Source organism: Pseudorca crassidens, chromosome 1 (assembly GCF_039906515.1).
Source record: "Pseudorca crassidens isolate mPseCra1 chromosome 1, mPseCra1.hap1, whole genome shotgun sequence".
In the NCBI taxonomy this organism is placed as follows: Eukaryota; Metazoa; Chordata; class Mammalia; order Artiodactyla; family Delphinidae; genus Pseudorca; species Pseudorca crassidens.
The window spans coordinates 46,951,350-46,969,120 of record NC_090296.1 but is presented as its reverse complement, the minus strand read 5'-3'; the positions used below and the strand labels follow the sequence as shown (position 1 = coordinate 46,969,120).

At 38.7% G+C, this 17,771-nt stretch overlaps 1 protein-coding gene across 3 annotated transcripts; it reads left to right on the top strand.

Annotated features, from left to right (window-relative positions):
- Positions 1 to 206: 206 nt before the first annotated feature.
- CDKN3 (cyclin dependent kinase inhibitor 3) lies at positions 207 to 14,879 on the top strand. Of its 3 annotated transcripts, none has more exons than XM_067735304.1 (8): positions 207 to 332; positions 2,594 to 2,676; positions 3,965 to 4,020; positions 4,515 to 4,559; positions 7,311 to 7,398; positions 11,360 to 11,391; positions 13,076 to 13,179; positions 14,644 to 14,879. In XM_067735304.1, the coding sequence occupies exons 1-8, from the start codon at positions 324 to 326 to the stop codon at positions 14,728 to 14,730; spliced, it is 504 nt and encodes a 167-aa protein (XP_067591405.1). In that variant the 5' UTR covers positions 207 to 323; the 3' UTR covers positions 14,731 to 14,879. The 3 variants fall into 3 exon arrangements, with proteins under 3 accessions (XP_067591405.1, XP_067591394.1, XP_067591383.1); XM_067735293.1 differs by having other exon boundaries at positions 7,176 to 7,398; XM_067735282.1 differs by lacking the exon at positions 14,644 to 14,879 and having other exon boundaries at positions 7,176 to 7,398; positions 13,076 to 14,596.
- The last annotated feature ends 2,892 nt before the right edge of the window (positions 14,880 to 17,771 follow it).

Sequence of the window (17,771 nt, the reverse complement as noted above, 5' to 3'; positions counted from 1 at the left end):
CCCCTCTCCCCGCCCCACCCCGCTCCCAACCGGGGGGAGGAGGGCGCCCTCCCAGCCAATCAGCACTCAACAGGGTCCTCCTCCGGCGCGTGTTTCAAAGGCCCCGTAGGAACCAATGAGCGGTTAGAGGTCGAGCCTGGGCACCGGGGGCGGAGTAAGAAACAGGGGGAGTGTCCGATTGGTTCCAAGAAGAAGCCTCGCCCCACCTCACAGAAGGATGAACCAGTGAGCTGAGCTGAGGGGCAGAGGGCGCGGGGCGGAGGTTGAAACGCTGGTGCTGCCCGAGGTAGGAGGAGGCCGGTCTGGTTGTCTGGCGGCCAGCTATGAAGCCGGTGAGTGGGGACGGGGATTGGAGGAACCGAGCCGCAGGGATGGGAGCGGCCCCGATGCGACTTATTGAGCCCGGGGACAGCCCCAGCCTGGTCGCAACACGACTCGCGCAGTAACCGTCCAGGGAAGGGGAGGTGGCGCTTCCCGGAACCTGCAAGAAGGATGGCAGCGAAGGAATAGGGTCGGAGGCGGGCGAGGGGAAGACAGACATTCGCTGTGCGCCTCTTGTGGGCTGTGAGCTGTCGCATGCAGGGTCTCCTAAGCCTCACGACAGCCCTGCCAGAGAGGGCTGAGCCCCCTTTTACGAAGGAACTGAGGCATAGAGAGCTTAAGTGTCTCCGTGCATCATTCAGCCTGATACCCCAGCCCCAAAGCATATCCTGGGATGCCCTGGGCCCCCTGGGGAGCAGTCCTCTCCGCGGACGGGGAAAACTTCCTGGAAGATGATTAACACCCCTCCAGCTTGTGGGTGTGTCACCACGGCCACCATTCCACGGGGCCACCTGGCACTGCGTCCCTTTCCCTGGAGTTAAGAATCTCTGGGCTTGGGGAAGCGGAAACATCCAACTCTGTTAGGATTTGTAAAGCTGGCTGGGAGAGCCTGAGTGAATGCGCCACGCAAACTGAAACTCTTGAATCATCAAAACTGCCTTAAAGAAAGAAAAAACAGGCTTAAGGATCTGAAGCCCCACCTGACTCACATCACCTACCAACAGAGCTAACAACCTGTTTAAGGGGCTCCATTTGAGTTGAGTTGATAATAATAATACGGATAGATCCAAAGCAACTCAAATCCATGGCCTAAATTGGCTCTGTAAAGTGATCTGGTAGTTACAAATAAGACCATTATAGAATAGAATATAGCTTCAGAGCTAGAAAAGACATTAGGCAGTTACACTTGCTAATCCCCATATTTCCATGTGGAGGGACATCAGCTCTCCTTCACTCCTGGCCTCTTTTCTACACTTGTCCCCAGAAGGGGAAGAGTGAGTGATCTGATCCCTGAGTTTGGGAGGAACTGAACACAAGTAGCTGTGTTCCTTCCCTTCTCTTTGCAGAGAGTACTATCTGGGGTGCTCTCTGCCACAGGGGAGCCACGGGTTGTCCATCACTGCCTGTGCCTGGGTGGATAAGTCCAATTCTGGAGTGAAGAATTGACAAGCCCACTTGACCTCAGCTTTAAAGCCACATCCTCCATCCTCCACCTGACAGTCAGTAATAAAACTGATATATTGATCTCCATTTGCCTCTCCAGTGTCTCATCCCTCAGTTGGTTCCAACTAGGAAGTAGAAGAAAGGTGTGTTTTTTATTGGTCCTATAACACATCTTCCATGTAGAAATGCTTCCCATGTGATTTTCAACTCCTTAGATCAGCACACAAAGTTCATCTCAGTCTCTCTAGTCCAGTGATTCACAAAGTTAGGGACATGTTATTCCACCTGTACTCCCACCCACCCACCAACCAAATTGCTAGGCTGTTTGGGGGTTATTTATTGAGAAATGGGGTAGAGAAAACTACTTCTTTAGTTTCCTCTTCTCTGCTCTGATGTCACATTTCCTGGATACAGTCAGCTCTCGGTGTCCGTGGATGCAGAGGACCAACTGTCCCATGTTGGTCCGTTTTATGTAATGGAGTTGAGCATCTGGGAATTTTGGAACCCGCGGTGGTGGGAGAGGTCCTGGAACCAACCAATCCCCCCCACCCCCCGCGGACACCAAGGGAATATACTGTAAAAGCCCTTTCTCTTTTTGCCTTAATTGCGTTAACTTCTCTATCTGCTTAAAAACCTCCTGCTCATCCATCAAAACCCAACTAATGGATCTCTCCTCTGTGAGGCTTTCTCCAGCTCCCTAAGCAGTCAGTCACTCCCTTGTCTGCTCTGAAGGGCATAGTGCCATTTTAGCACTTCTAACTTTTTTGAATCTATTTACACATTGTCTCTCCAATTATACTGAAGGCAGGCTGTTTATTTTATGGATCTTTGCATCTCCAGAGCTTGGCAAATGAAGGTGTCCAAGAAATGTTTGTGAATGAATGAATGAATAAATCTCACTTTATAGTTTTGGAAAACTGAGATCCAGTAGAAACTGACATCGCTTGTCCAAGTTTATACAGTAAGTGGCAGAGCCAGGACCAGAAGACAGGTTTCTTGGTTCCCAATCCAACACTCTTTCCACTACATGGGGCTGTAATTATTAATAGGACAGTAAACAGCAATAGCATTCTTTAAAGTTATTTAACATTTCTGATTTCTTTTGAAGCCTAGTTCAGTGCAAACAAGTGAGTTTGACTCATCAGACGAAGAGCCTATTGAAGACGAACAGACTCCAATTCAGATATCATGGTATGTTAACCTTTCTGATCAATGATGAGCTAAAATATTTGATGTGTACATAATAATCTTTGTAGAATTTAGTCTGCATATTGAAAATGATTCTCTTCTGCTGATTATATAATTCTTATCTTTCTTATCTATGGTAGAATAAAGCTTTTTCGGGGGGGGGGGTAAGGGGAGTGGTGGGAGTTCCTTCCTTATACATTGAGAAAACCATAGTAGAAACAAGGAGTTAAGATTTGAATGAGCTCCCATTTAGTACCAAAACCTTCTTATTCTTTTATGACAAAAGAATAGTGTACCAAACACAGGATGAGATATCCTATGTTATCATTTATTCCAGTCCTAGAACTACTTGCCACAATAATGCATCTATCAGCAGACCCTGTTTCAGATAAAAGCCACAGCACCATAGATACAATAACAAAAACAAATGTTTTTATATAAAATCAACTTCTGAATTTTGGCAGTGACTTACGGTTACAGCAGATTCTCTACAATCTCTGTAAGTGTAATAATCTCTCTCTTTAAGCACTGACCCTGCTGTAGGAAGAGAAAAAAAGTGTTGTCCCTATAGTTCTTTTGTTCTGCCATCAAATAGCAATTAACTTTCATTTCCCCTTCTAAGCCACCTTCAAACTCAAAAACTCATCTGATTTTCAAAGTCAGGTGGTATTTATACAATGCCCCATATTTTCCTCTAAATTCATCTTCTGTTTTGAGCCTCTGCCCGCTTTGTCCCCAGGCACTGCAAACTGGGAATAGGATTTCTTGAAATTATTTCATTTTAACCAAAATCCATTACAACAAAGAATAGGTAGCCAGTGGTTTTTATTCTATGAAATTGTATCTGTTTAAGGAAGTCCTATAAAGAAATCTTAAAATAGTAATTTTGAATGAATGCTGAAGATGAAATCGTCAGATGGTCATTTTCCAGCTTATTTCCTAAGGTTACTAACGCAAAATATCTCAGGTAACAAACCACAGGATAACTTAAGTACACTTTATACTAGCTGTAAGCAACCTAGGCATTACTATCTTTAAGTTAGTTTAAATTAGCTTGCCACTTTTAAGACTTAAATTGCAACAAAGCAAATGATAAGTTCCTATTTTAAAACTCTTAGTCTTTCTAAGCCTTTTTGTGACCAATACATTGATAGTTAACTATGAATTTTTGTTTTCTGACTGCTGTAAAACTTTAAAACACCTTCATTTAGTGGCAGGCACACACGTTTGTATAAATGTCCATCTATAACTTTAAATTGAACTAAACTTGACAAAGTTTTATTCCTTTCAGGCTACCCCTATCACGAGTGAACTGTTCTCAATTTCTTGGTTTATGTGCTCTTCCAGGTAGGTGACACTATTGATGTATTAGAAATTATTTTTTATATAATTTCTGTACTGAGCAGTAAGAGAATTTCACAGACTATCAGCATAGGAACTCAGTTCTGGAAACGTTCTTGGTGGGCTACAGAGAAAGGAACGTAGACCCACTCTTCAACCCTTCCACATCCACATTCACAGTTCTACATTTCTGATTTACCTATCTTATAAAATGTAACACAGGGGTACAATGTGAGGCTAAGGACTACAGCCAGGTACCTGTTACAGAAAGGACACAGAATAAAGAATCCTTGGATTAAGAGTTCCTTCAGCTGGGATCTGTGAATCCCTGGAATTATATTCCTAAGAATATAAGAAATTTAAATTCCCATTCAGAATGGAATTGAAGCATATAAATGATCATGTGTAATGACTTTCTACAGTAGCTATATATGTGTTTAATATACTTGTTATTTATGACCAGAAACTGACTCTTGCACTTGCCTTGTTACTACTTACAGGTTGTAAATTTAAAGGTGTTAGAAGAAATATCCAAAAAGATACAGGTAGGTGTAATATGACAGAACCATCTTAATAGGTTCTTAAAAAATAATACTAAAAATCTTTGTCAAAAAGAACAAACTGTAGTCTCTCCTGAATTTTCCAAAAAAAATGTTTGGTATTTCATAAAGTTTCAAGTTATAGACTTATTCTAATATGTGAATAGGTATTTGTGAAGGGCAAAGAAGACTCATCATTTACTAAACATAGTGTTGCTTTTCACTGATTTTTGTAGTTCTATACATAAAAACTGCATTTGAGTTATAATGTATAAGTTGGAGGGGGAAAAGTATGTAAATAGAAAGCTGACATTGCACTGCCCAGATCTTTTTTTTTTTTTTTTTTTTTTTTTTGCGGTATGCGGGCCCCTCACTGCTGTGGCCTCTCCAGTTGCAGAGCACAGTCATCCAGACGCGCAGGCTCAGCGGCCATGGCTCACGGGCCCAGCCGCTCCGCGGCATGTGGGATCTTCCCGGACCGGGGCACGAACCCGCGTCCCCTGCGTCGGCAGGCGGACGCCCAACCACTGCGCCACCAGGGAAGCCCTGCCCAGATCTTTGAACATACTGTTCTTTGCAGACTTGACTGTGATACTGGAAATTAAGCCTGAGCTGGGAACCCAGAGGTAGTATTGAAATTGTCCATCCCACATAGAAAATTTACAGAACAAGTGTCTAGGTGGAAAAGATGGAATAGGGTCTGATCTCTACATGCCCAAGGATGCTCTTAGCCTCAAGTCTAATAATCCTACAAATATCCCGATAATCTGTCCCAATTTGGAATTTATATATTGTACGATACTAACAAATTTAGACTTCCAAAATAATTTATTCTGGTTGGCCTGGAATATCTAAAGCCTGATAGTCCTACCAATGTCCTAATAATAAACCAATACAAAAATGTATATATTGTTTGATTCTGACCACTATAGATTTTATAAACCTAAAATTCTGTCCTAGTTATCCTAGAATATCAATTTGCTAATATACTTTCTTTAATTTACCTACCAGAAAAGACTAATAGATTAGTTGACCCTTGCAGTATTTGTAAAGATTTTCTGCTCTAGAGATACCCACCATGGTAGGAAATTTCCATTTGGAGAACATTCAGTTATAAGCAAAATATCATTGAAATCATTGGTTCAAGAACCAGTCTTGCACATTTTGGAAAGCCCTATTCATTTAGTCTCTTCTGTAAAAGGAGTTTCCAATTTTTTACCAAACCTTTTTTTCTTCCAATGAAATCTTAAATGGAATCCAATATACAAAACAGATGACAGTGTCTGAAGGGGGAGGCCTAGACTCTCCTGGCAGCACTTCCTGTGTCCGTCCTCAGAGTCCTTTCTGGGAAAGTTGAAATCTACTGTATAATAGAAATTATTCAATGCGTGCAAGAGGCAAATGGGAAATTTACCTACTCTCTTAAAAATGGTTACGGATGTCAACTACAAGTTAAACCCTTTTACAAGTACAAAAGCTTAATAGTATTATCTAGAGGAGCACTGTCCAACAGAAACATATTGGGAGCCACAAATAGAGGCCACATATGTACTTTTGACATTTTCTAGGGGCCACATTAAAAAAGTAAAAACGGGTAAAATTAATTTTAGTAATATACTTGATTTAACCTCATATAGGCTAAATAGTATCGTTTCAGTGGGTTTTAAGTATAAAACAAATTATTGAGATAGGAGTTTTTTGGTACTTGGTCTTTGAAATCAGATACGTATTTTACATTTACAATACATCTCAATTTGGACTAGCCATATTTCAAGTACAGGTTTAGAGTTTCATGATAAAAAGTACTTTGTACTTAAATAGCTAAATGTCCTAGGATTTAGTGGGTGGGGAGAGAAAAAGGGGAACCAGATGAGTCAGAATTATTCATTATGAACCAAATGCTCTGTAGTGAATATTGCCCTAAGGAAGTTCCAGTGAACAGAATGGCCTGCAGTACTCTAGCTTGGTTCATATCATTATACTGAAATTCGCTAAGTCACATAATTTTCATACAGCTAATGCTTTATTTCCTAGAAACCTAGTCCCTAAAATTAAATACATGATGGTGTGGTACAGTGCAAATATAGGTGAGAATACAAGAGCTCTGGCACCATGGCTATGCAGGAGATTTTATATACAGTGCTTAGGCTAAAACAAAATAACAGAGACTTGTACACAGCAAACACCATTGATTTGGTGAGAAGAAAATGGGAAAAAATGTGCTATCATTCCTTCTTATTTTGAAATATTAGGTGTTTTTACAATTTATTTTAAAGCAGTATTTATTGTAAAAAAAATTTTTTTTCAAAACAGCAATATAATGGATGTCTTACAATCCAGTAAAAAAACATTTTGACTTATAAAGTCAGGTTTCATTTTAATAACCTTTTGGTTCAGATGTTTCTAATTACTATTTTGTGCTTAGTGACTTGGTTTTTACCCTAGTTTGAAGACAGATCAGTATTGTTTTAGATTATCAATGAGCACTTCAAAGGTTATCACTTGTTATTTACTTAGTTTGTTTGGCTTAAGGAACATAACTCCATATTTTCCCTCCCGACTGTATTTAAATTTGTAATGTTTTGTCCATGTGTGTCCTTGTGTATCTTGGTCTATTGGCAGAAGAACTAAAGAGCTATGGTATACAAGACATATTTGTTTTCTGCACCAGAGGGGAACTGTCAAAATATAGAGTTCCAAACCTTGTGGGCCTCTACCATCAGTATGGAATTATCACTCATCATCATCCGATTCCAGATGGAGGGACTCCTGACATAGCCAGCTGCTGTGACATAATGGAGGAGCTTGAAATCTGCCTTAAAAATAACCGAAAAACCTTAATACAGTATGTTTTCCTTTTCTCCATATATTACATGAAAAATGTCCCAGTCAAAATGATTTCTCAAATTATTGCATCCGTATGCAGTTATTACCTACCTTATAGTTTGTTGCAAGGATCAAAAGGAGATAATACATGAAAAGTACTAGCACCATGCCTGGCACAGAGCAAGCACTCAGATATTTGCCATTATTACTTTTGAAGAGTAAGGACAATAGATGAGTAGATTAGGAAATGTTTAGGATAGGGTAACAGGCTTTTTTTTTTTTGCTTTCCTTCCTTTTGTCTTAGACCTTTACTCATGATTTTGGGACCCTCTCCTTCCCAAAAAGGTGAGGGCATCATTCCTGTTATGTAACACCATACCTACTGGTCGGCCTTTCAGTTGTTTAGTTTCTTCCAACAGCAAGAAAGTCCATTTTTAAAAAATTAGCAAAGGAATTACCCCCAAGCAATGAGCAATCCTAAAAACAGGACTTGAAAATTGTATTTGATGATATGAATTTGCTACCTGAATGAAAGAGGGACTCTCATCGTTTGTCAGTGGCTGTAAATAAGCTGCTGGTATGAAAGTTTAAAACAAAAGAAAATGGATTAAGGGGAAAAAAATGAGAAGAAAAGAAAAAAGTAGCTTGGAGAAAGGAAGAAGAAAGTGACAATCAGCAGTAGACAGTAGCATTGGAAAGACGCTAAGTGGTACCATGGAAAGGAACATTAGTTATACCAGAAGTGAGACCCACAGAGCAGAGGGGAGCCAGCCACAAGGAGAAAACTATAGACTTATTCTAATATGTGAGGAGGTATTTGTGAAGAGCAAAGAGAACTCATCATTTACTAAACATAGGTCTTTGTGCTTATTGGGTTTTTTTTTGTTTTTTCGGTTTTGGGGATGTTTCTTTGTTTGTTTTTTGCATCCTAATCTTAATCCTTTCTGGAGCAAGATAGAGCATTAAGTAGTGTGATACCTCAAAAGCTCTAAGGTCATTGCTTTGAGCTAGAAAGTATACAGACTATACCAAATAACTCAGTAGTCTCAGGCACCTTGGAGAAGGGCAAGCCCAGCCAGCTTCTCTCTCCTTAGACCAAGAGCCCCAGGGCTTCATGCCAGTAGCTCATGTTCTGAAAGCAAACCAACCAGTACAAGGGGACACATATCTGTTTGTGACCGAACTAAACTCTGATATAGAGAACTATCACCTGCAAAGTAGGGAAAGAAGAACTAGAAGCCATCCTACATCCTACAGTTTCCAAACTTTATAGAAACACATCATCTCTCATCTAGTACTAATTGTAGAAGCAAAATTTTAGAATAAATAGTTGCCTGTGCTACATTTTCTGATAACTCTAAGTAAAATAGCATTAGGTGGTTAGATGGAGCCAGTGAAAAATACTTTACAGGTTTTGAACCCATTTTCAAACCAATTCTGAGATTTTTTTTCAAACACATCTTTGAAAGCAGCCTCTACTGAAAGATTACCAGAGATCAAACTAGCTCAGTTTAGAAAAGCTTACCAAAATCTACTCTAGCAAGTTCTAGCAAACCAAATGCTCTGGTGTTTGAATACAAACAGAATGGAAAGGTGGATGGGCAACCTTGCATCTGTCAAATGCTTCAGGCTCCCATAAAATAAAGCATCTGATGACTGGAAATCTTCATTGTCCTAGAGCTTTCAAAGGTGTCCCTACAGCGACTAATGTTTGTTTGGACAAAGATGATTTTCTATCCTTTCTACTATCTTTGGGTGCCCACACTGCTAAACAGCTCTAGAGTTTATCCCTCAGAAACAGGGTCTGGTACATTTTTTTCCCTGTTCTGCTGTCTGTCCTCCCTGGACATTTTTGTTCCTTTATAAAGTCAGTGAACACTGCTCGCCTATTTTGTTACATCATTTCCTGCGGCTGTTGTAACAAAGGACCACAGACCGGGTCGCTTAAAAAACAGAAGTTTATTCCCACCCAGTTCTAGTGGCTAGAAGTCCAAAATCAAGGTGTCAGCAGGGCTATCTTCAGTCAGAAACCGTGGATAGAGTCCTTCCTCACTTTTTCCTAGCTTCTGGTGGTGGCCGGCAATCCGTGGCATTCTTTGGCTCATGGCTGCATCACTCCCCTCTGCCTCTGTCATCACATGATTCTCCCTGTGCGTCTGTATTTTCATATGGTGTTTCCTATTATAAGGACACCAGTCATATTGGATTAGGACCCACCCTAATGACCTCATCTTAACTTGATTATATCTGCAAAGACCCTATTTTCAAATAAGGTCACATGCACAGTACCAGAAATTAGGTACAACATGTCTTTTGCGGGGGGCACAGTTCAACCCATAGCACCTACTGTGTATGAAACATTGTGAATATAAAACACACACTCTAGACACAGTCCCCACTCTCAAGGAACCCACAGCCAACACCACTATCATGTAAGTGTAATAATACTCAAAACAGGTGTATACGAGGCAGTACACAGGATGGCAGTGGTTTCTATGGGGGCACAGAGGCATTTCAGAAGTTGAAATTTGAGCTAGGTTTTGAAGGATGAGTAGGAATCAATCAAACGGGAGTAAAGATAAAGCTAGCAAGATATAATCTTTTTCTTTTTTCTTTTCTTTTTTTGGCTGCGTTGGGTCTTCATTGCTGTGCGTGGGGTTTCTCTAGTTTTGGTGAGCGGGGGCTACTCTTCGTTGTGGTGCGGGGCTTCTCATTGCGGTGGCTTCTATTGTTGCGGAGCACGAGCTCTAAGCGCACAGGCTTCAGTAGTTGTGGCTCGCGGGCTCTAGAGCGCAGGCTCAGTAGTTGTGCTGCACAGGCTTAGTTGCTCCGCGCCATGTGGGATCTTCCCGGGCCAGGGCTCGAACCTGCGTCCCCTGCATTGGCAGGCGGATTCTCAACCACTGCGCCACCAGGGAAGTACCAAAAGTGGTACATCTTAATCTCGCAGAAAGCCACTAAAATGTTCTACCTCTCTCTACCTTTATACAGTAGAGCCTCATCTCTGAAACAGGCCTACAGCTGGGACACTTTGTAGAAAGCAAGTTCATCAGTTATACAGGGGTCAGTACCTGTTTGGTCCTCTGTTTCACATCCTATCACAAGACATGTATCTACATATCCATCTACAAATACACCACAGTAACTGATGCTCATGATGAGTTGTCAGCACTAAATTAGGATCAGTACACCCTCTGAGAAAGTTAGGAAGTATGGAATGCACTTTTTTAGGATCTTTGAAACTGATTAAAGTGAATGGTTTTATTGCTTAAGAATCAGTCCTTGTTTTTCTAGAAAATCCAGTTATACAGAACTGTTCATTTCTTCACAATGCTACGTAATAGCAGCTAACGTTCATTTACCTCTTACTCTGTGCCAAGCTCTGTTGTGAGCTTTACAAATGTTCTCTCTTTCAGCCCTCACTGTGACATAGGTACTGTTGCCGGCCCCATCTTATAGGTGAAAAGGCTGAGGCCCAGAGAGGCTAAATAACTTAGGTTCACACATCTAATAAGTGACAGATTCAGGATTCAACCCCAGGCGGTGGGGCTCCAGAGCCCAGGCTTTAAACCTCTAGGATACACTGCCTCTTTACTCTTTCTAGATGAATGAAGAATTATCATACGGACCTGTCCCATAACCACTAAGGTTTTGTTTAGAGAAAAATTAAGTGGCAGTTGGTAAAAGTAGTCTGATTTCTATCAGTTTAGTAACACGTTCCACTCCTCAGATGTTTAAAGAGGTCAATAAAAAGGCCCTGCCTTCTTTGTCCCTTATAGGTGTACGGAATACCTCCCAACAAACAAATAAGCACACTTTGCTCTTGATTGATTTATTCAAAAATATTTATTAATCTCTGGGTACAAGGCACTGTGCTAGGCATTAGAGTAGAAATAGAAGGCAGAAAGAGCAAGTCTCCGGTTGTAATTGTTGGGATGGAATGAAAATGTACAAACTTCAAAACTGTACTTCCCTTTCAGCTGTTATGGAGGACTTGGGAGATCCTGTCTTGGTAAGAAATATATTTCTATTATTCAGTTGTTGTTTTTTTACCTCGAAGTACGAAAACTCGTGTTTCTGGGCCATATGCTCACTTTGTATGAAAATGAGACGAAACACAATATATATCTGCTAAGACCCAAAGGATTATTTAAAGCCCTAAATTTGGTGTTCCCGAGAAAGCCTGGGTGGGAGTCAGAGGTATTTTCAGCATTGTTTTGGAGGATTCTATAAAACATAATTTACAGGTCTTAGCACCTGCATTCTTGTGTTTTGTTTTGTTTTCTAATGTTCTCCCTTTGCAGGTGTTAAGATATTGACAGTAACTTCTAAATAATATCCATGGGTAATATAAGCATAAAAACAAGGTTATATATAAACTTTTAAAAAATGTATTGGGGGGGGAAACAGCTAATGAAATACCACAGTGGGAGTAACAGTTATTCCTTTTACTGTTGGACAATATCAAAATTACAAAGTTTTGTGTTTCAAAGACATTATCAAAATGAAAAGACAACCCACAGAATGGGAAAAAAAATATTTGCAAAACCATATATCTGATAAAGGACTTACCCAGACTATATAAAGAACTCTTACAACTCAATAGTAAAAAGACAATTAAAAAATCTAAAAATGGGCAAAGGATATGAATAGACATTTCTCCAAACAAAATATACAAATGACCAATAAGCGCATGGAAAAATGCTCAACATTTAAGTCCTCAGAGAAATGCAAATCAAAACCACAGTGAGATACCACCTAACACCCATTAGGATGGCTGTTATCCAAAAAATGGAGAACAAGCTTTGGAGAGGATGTAGAGAAACTGGAACCTAAATACACTGCTGGTGGGAGTGAAAAAGGTGCAGCTGCTTTGGAAAACAGCCAGGCAGTGCTTCCTCAAACAGTTACACACAGAGTGACCATACGACCCAGCAATTTCACTCCTAGGCATATACCCCAAAGAAATGAAAACAGGTCCAGACAAAACCTGTGCACTAACACTCATAGCCACATTATTCATAATAGCCAAAAAATGGAAACAACCTAAATGTCCATCAGCTGACAAATGGATAAACAAAATGTATAGCCATACAATGGAATATTACTCACCCATAAAAAGGAATGAAGTACTGATATGTGCCACAATATGTACGAATCTTGAACACATTATGCTAAGTGAAAGAAGCTAGTCGCGAAAGACCACGTATGATTCCATATACATGAAATGTCTAGAACAGGCAAATCCATAAAGACAAAGTAAATTAGTGGTTGCTTAGGGGAGGGGTGATGGGTGATAGAGGGATGATAACAAAAGTATACAGGGTTTCTTTCTGAGGTGATGAAAATGTTCTAAAACTGACTGTGGTGGCGGCTGCATTTAACTGCGAATACACTAAAATCCACTAAATTGTGCACTTTAAATGAATGAATTGTATGGGATGTGAATTATAATCACTCAATAAAGCTGTTTAAAAAGAATGAAGCCAGTGTTAAATTTTAATCCAACCACAGTCATTTAAAATCATAATTTGTCAAAAACACATACTAGAAGTCCTCAGTCTTTTAATTCATTTCCCAAACTCAGTCTTCTGCACAAACAGAAGTCTGAAGTATAAGCATATCATTAATTTATAATATACTATAAGAATATATATTACACGTAGTACACAATTTTTGTCTCGTGTTCTATTTAGTAGCCGCTTGTCTCCTCCTATACCTGTCTGACACAATATCACCGCAGCAAGCCATCGACAGCCTGAGGGACCTGAGAGGCTCTGGAGCAATACAGACCATAAAGGTAAGGAGGGTGACCGTTCTCGTGAGGCTGTGGTCAGGGGCAGACCGTCACAGTGTAACACCTCACCAAAAGGGTAATGAAAATCCAAAGCACTTTATTATTCATGTATCACCTGTTTATATTTTGACTTTTTAAAAATTTACATTTAAATATAACCTGGATGTCTGAAAAAGTTCAGTTTTTCAAACAAAATAATGAAAAATTTGAACTTTCCAGTTTACTCTTTCAAGATCCACTACTGTTCAGTTTTTGCCCATTCTGTTCTGGGAATGGATCCTCTCACCTGGAAAAATGAGGCAGTTACTATAAACTTGGTAGTTTCCTGGGTATATTTTTGACCAAAAAGATCTCATGAAGATCCTATTACTGTATCACCAAAACAATTAACAAAGATAGACGAATGACTATAATAGAAAAAAAAAGTAAAACCATGCTAATTACCCTTTGCTGTGGATAACCTAAGTGACATCTTTCACATTAACTTTCTATTTAACACCAAAACACTGCAGTGGCAAAGCCCCAAGGATATTATTGATTTGTAGATCTGTAAAGCTAACTTGCCTTCCTTTCCCAATTACCCAGTCTCAACTTTAGGACCAAGTCTGAGGAGCACGTTCTGAAAACAGAGAAGCAGCTCCCTTTATTATCTTTATTATCAACATGTTCCCAAGTGTCTCTTTGACACGAAACAAAATACATGGTCAAACATATGTATATGCATGTTTTACATCTTTAATCGTAGAGAGAATTAAGCCCATATTAATTATCACCTCAGCATTCTGGGGCAAACGTGCTTTTTCCATCTCTGTGCTGATGTAAGTTAGCAGTATGCAATTTCAATTTCTGAATAGTAATACAAAATGAGATTCTTGGCAGAGTGAGAATATCCTCTGGGCAGCTATTAAAACTCCAAATGAATTATTTAAAGATTTTATTTTGCTTATCTGTTAAGATCAGTGATTTTATTTTAATTTAATATTTTAATATTATCTACTATGAAAATTGTTCCAAATGGATTTTATCATCACCAAAAGCAGAAAACTAAGGCTCTGTAAATTAAGAAATAGATTTTCTTGAATACGCTGCTGTTAACTGCTGCAGAAAGTGCCCTCTCCCCTGTACTTACTCCCCAGGGGAATATGCGTTAGCGAAAAGCATATCTTCGTGTGTTTTTAATCTTACTTCCTCCTGCCAGTAAAGGGAGAAAGGATTTTAAAGACTTATAAAACACTGCCGTTATTTCATGCTACCTCCTAATTTTTAGAGATTTTTAAAACAAGTTTTTCACACTATATGTAGCTTTATTGAAAGATAAAACTTCCTCAAGATAGAAATACCTCCTTACACAAAAGGATGTAGAACTGTTTTTATCAAGTATTTTTTTGATTCCCGATTCCGACTAGTATGACTACTCTGGTAATCAGCTTTCTACAATGTATTTCAATATATCTTTACTTTTTTCAGCAATATAATTATCTTCATGAGTTCCGGGACAAACTAGCTGCACACCTATCATCGAGAGATTCACTATCAAGATCTGTATCTAGATAAAAGAATTTCAAATAGCATATATATATGACCATGGCAGAAATTTGAGTTCTCTAACATTTGTATTGAAATGAAACTACTATTGTTATCAAATGGAATGAAATGAATGTAGATGTATATGTGCAGATATTCTTAAAGCTTTTATTGACAAATTTCATTGTGTCTCTTTCATCTCTTATAGGAGATAGAAAAACTGGTATACAATATTCCTTTTAAAAATGCACTAGCTGCTCTGATATATTTTACCTGGAGGCAATGCTGAAAAAAGCATATGGAAAAATATATTTTTATTTTTTACCACACTCTTACCTCATATCATCAGTAACTACTGGGTAGCGTATGACATAGTAATACATATGAAAATTGGTATGAGTAGCCATGCTAAAATTATTTAAATAACTCTTACCCTCTATTCCTCTGAAAATTTCTCCCACTGTTTTCTCTACTTCATAGACATACAGAATTGTGAGGGATCCTTTGAATCACCTCGTCACCTCCCTCCCAATACCAGATCATCCCAACAGGTGTTTATCCAGCATTTGCTGGAATCTTCCAATTGGTTCAGACAGCTGCTCTGTTTTTACAGCATTCATTTTTTCACCCTAGGAACTACACAGAATGAATTTAATCCCTCCTCCACATTTATTTTATAAAAGCACTTATCTACAGATTAAGTCTCCAGTTCTCTCACTCCTTCACTTCACTCTATGCTACTGAACATGTCTTTTTGTCTTTAAATTCCATGTTGAGCTACCAAAAGTAGTCATTTGTAGACAAGGATCATACAGTGAGTCAAAGTTAAGAGACCTCAGTGGTTTCACTGCTGCAGAGTGCCATGGCTCTCTTGGCTACTGGTAGTCACAAACGTGACCAACAGTCAGAGGCACTTACTTCCACACAAGACAAAGCAAATTTCACTACATCAACCCTTAATTTTAAATAATCATATAACTACCCAAAGTCTTACTCTGTCATTCTTCTTGCTCTGATGGACTACTTTAATTTCATTAGAGAATAAAACAATTACTGGTGCTGTTTGGGAACTTCAGACCAGAGAGCCAGCATGTACCATAATATAAAATCAATGTTTTAATACTTTTATATACACAGTGTTTCTAGAACTTAAGGTTTTATAAGACTATGAAGGAAGGTGGGAGAATTGCATATCCCTAGGGATTTCTTACCCAAGGTAATAAATGCCAAAAGTTATAGCTAGAAAGTTATTTATTTTTTTTAAAGTACAGGCTGTAATAATAGACTGACCTTCCTCATGATTTTGGTATTATAACCAAATACAGTTTAAAAATCACAATATTCCATTAAACTTTAAACATTGAAATTGACATTACCAAATCTTATATTAGCTTTCTCCCAATATAAACATATAGCTTACTCATGAATACTTAAGAAAATGGAAGATAAGTATTGGCATGGACTAATCAAATCCTTTAATAATCAACTGAATTTTCAAAGTGCACGCATCTCAATTTCCACTACAAGTGCTTGTTAAACGTTCCGCATTTAAAATGCTTGACTAAACTATTTTAATACTAGGTATAAGGAAAAACATCAATTATTCCATAACAAAGAAACATGGGATGTCACTACTCAAATATAATTATCCAATTAAGTTTAATAACATGTAATTCCAACATTCTTGGAAAAGCATTTTCTCTGGTTAATCTGCAGGACAGCCCTCAAAACAATGGGGGAGGGGAGACAGAGAGACCAGCTAGAATCCTGGTCATACACAAGCCAGTTAGTTGCTGAAATAGAATCAACACAAACTCAACTGTTATCCACAAACTACACAAGGAAACATTTGAGACAGTTTTTATTAAATATACAAAAGCAAAATCAAGCAAGCAAGCTCTAAGAAGGCAGGACGACATAAGGGCTGTACATGGTGTACAGGTCTTTGGGTGGTGGACAGCACCATTAAGGTTAACTTAGATTTCAAATCTAACAAACCATGAGCACAGATGGCTAACTATATTCTGTTCCCTTAGTAGTTTTAAGATCTACCTAGTCATCAATTTATTATTTAAGACATTTTTCTTCTCCAGAATATAAGAACATGATAACCAAAGAAATTTAGGAAAGCACTGTACAATGAACGTTAACTTATTCATTCTTTTCCATGTCAAGATGTTCTCTACATCTTCCACAATGTGCATCAGTGAAACTAAAGTAGGGTAAAACCTTCACTCCAATCCCCCAGATCACCTTAGGTGGTTAATACTATTTTCCAAAAACAAGCAGAACAAGCAGCAGAGTTGTTTACTCCTTTTAGACATTTAGCTTTAAAACCATTAATTTTAATCAAAGTAAAATTGTTCTAAGAAAGCTATTCAACACATCCGGAAACAGAACCCCATCTTCTCTCTTAGCATCGCCCCAGAGTATTAGTTCAGAACCATCTGCTAAGCTATAACACTAGTGCCAGAGACTCATTAGCTGCTGGTCTGACCAATGACTGGTTTGAACAAAAGAGCTTAAATTATTCGACATTACTATCTTTCCCCTTTGAAAAGAGTGTTGTTTTAAAATATTTCGGCTGTCAGAACTTCTGATTTCCAATTATACTGTACAACTGATTATTGAGAGATGCATATTTTAAATAAGTAACTTAGATGAAAACTTTTAAATAGATTATTTTAATGGGCTTGATGCTGCTATGCTATAGCCATACCCGAAATGAAAGCCCCCCCTCCTCCAGGGTGTAAGAAGAAATCCACAGAAGTCATTCTTAGTACTATGGCAATAATATTCCATGAACACTGTTCATAAATATATATAATTGGAGGAAAAGAGAAGTGTTGTATCAAGGAAAATAATTTGCTAGTTTCAAAGTGTATCTATATCTCATTTCCTTTCTATGCAATTATCTGAAATATTTTCAAAATATGTTGTTGATCTGCAGAGAAGAAGAGAGCTATTAACATAAGTGGTCCTCAAGCTGGAAAATACTGAACAGGCTTTAAAAGACACATACTACAAACTGCCATGCACTCTGCTGCTTTGTGTAAGACCATTACCTAGGT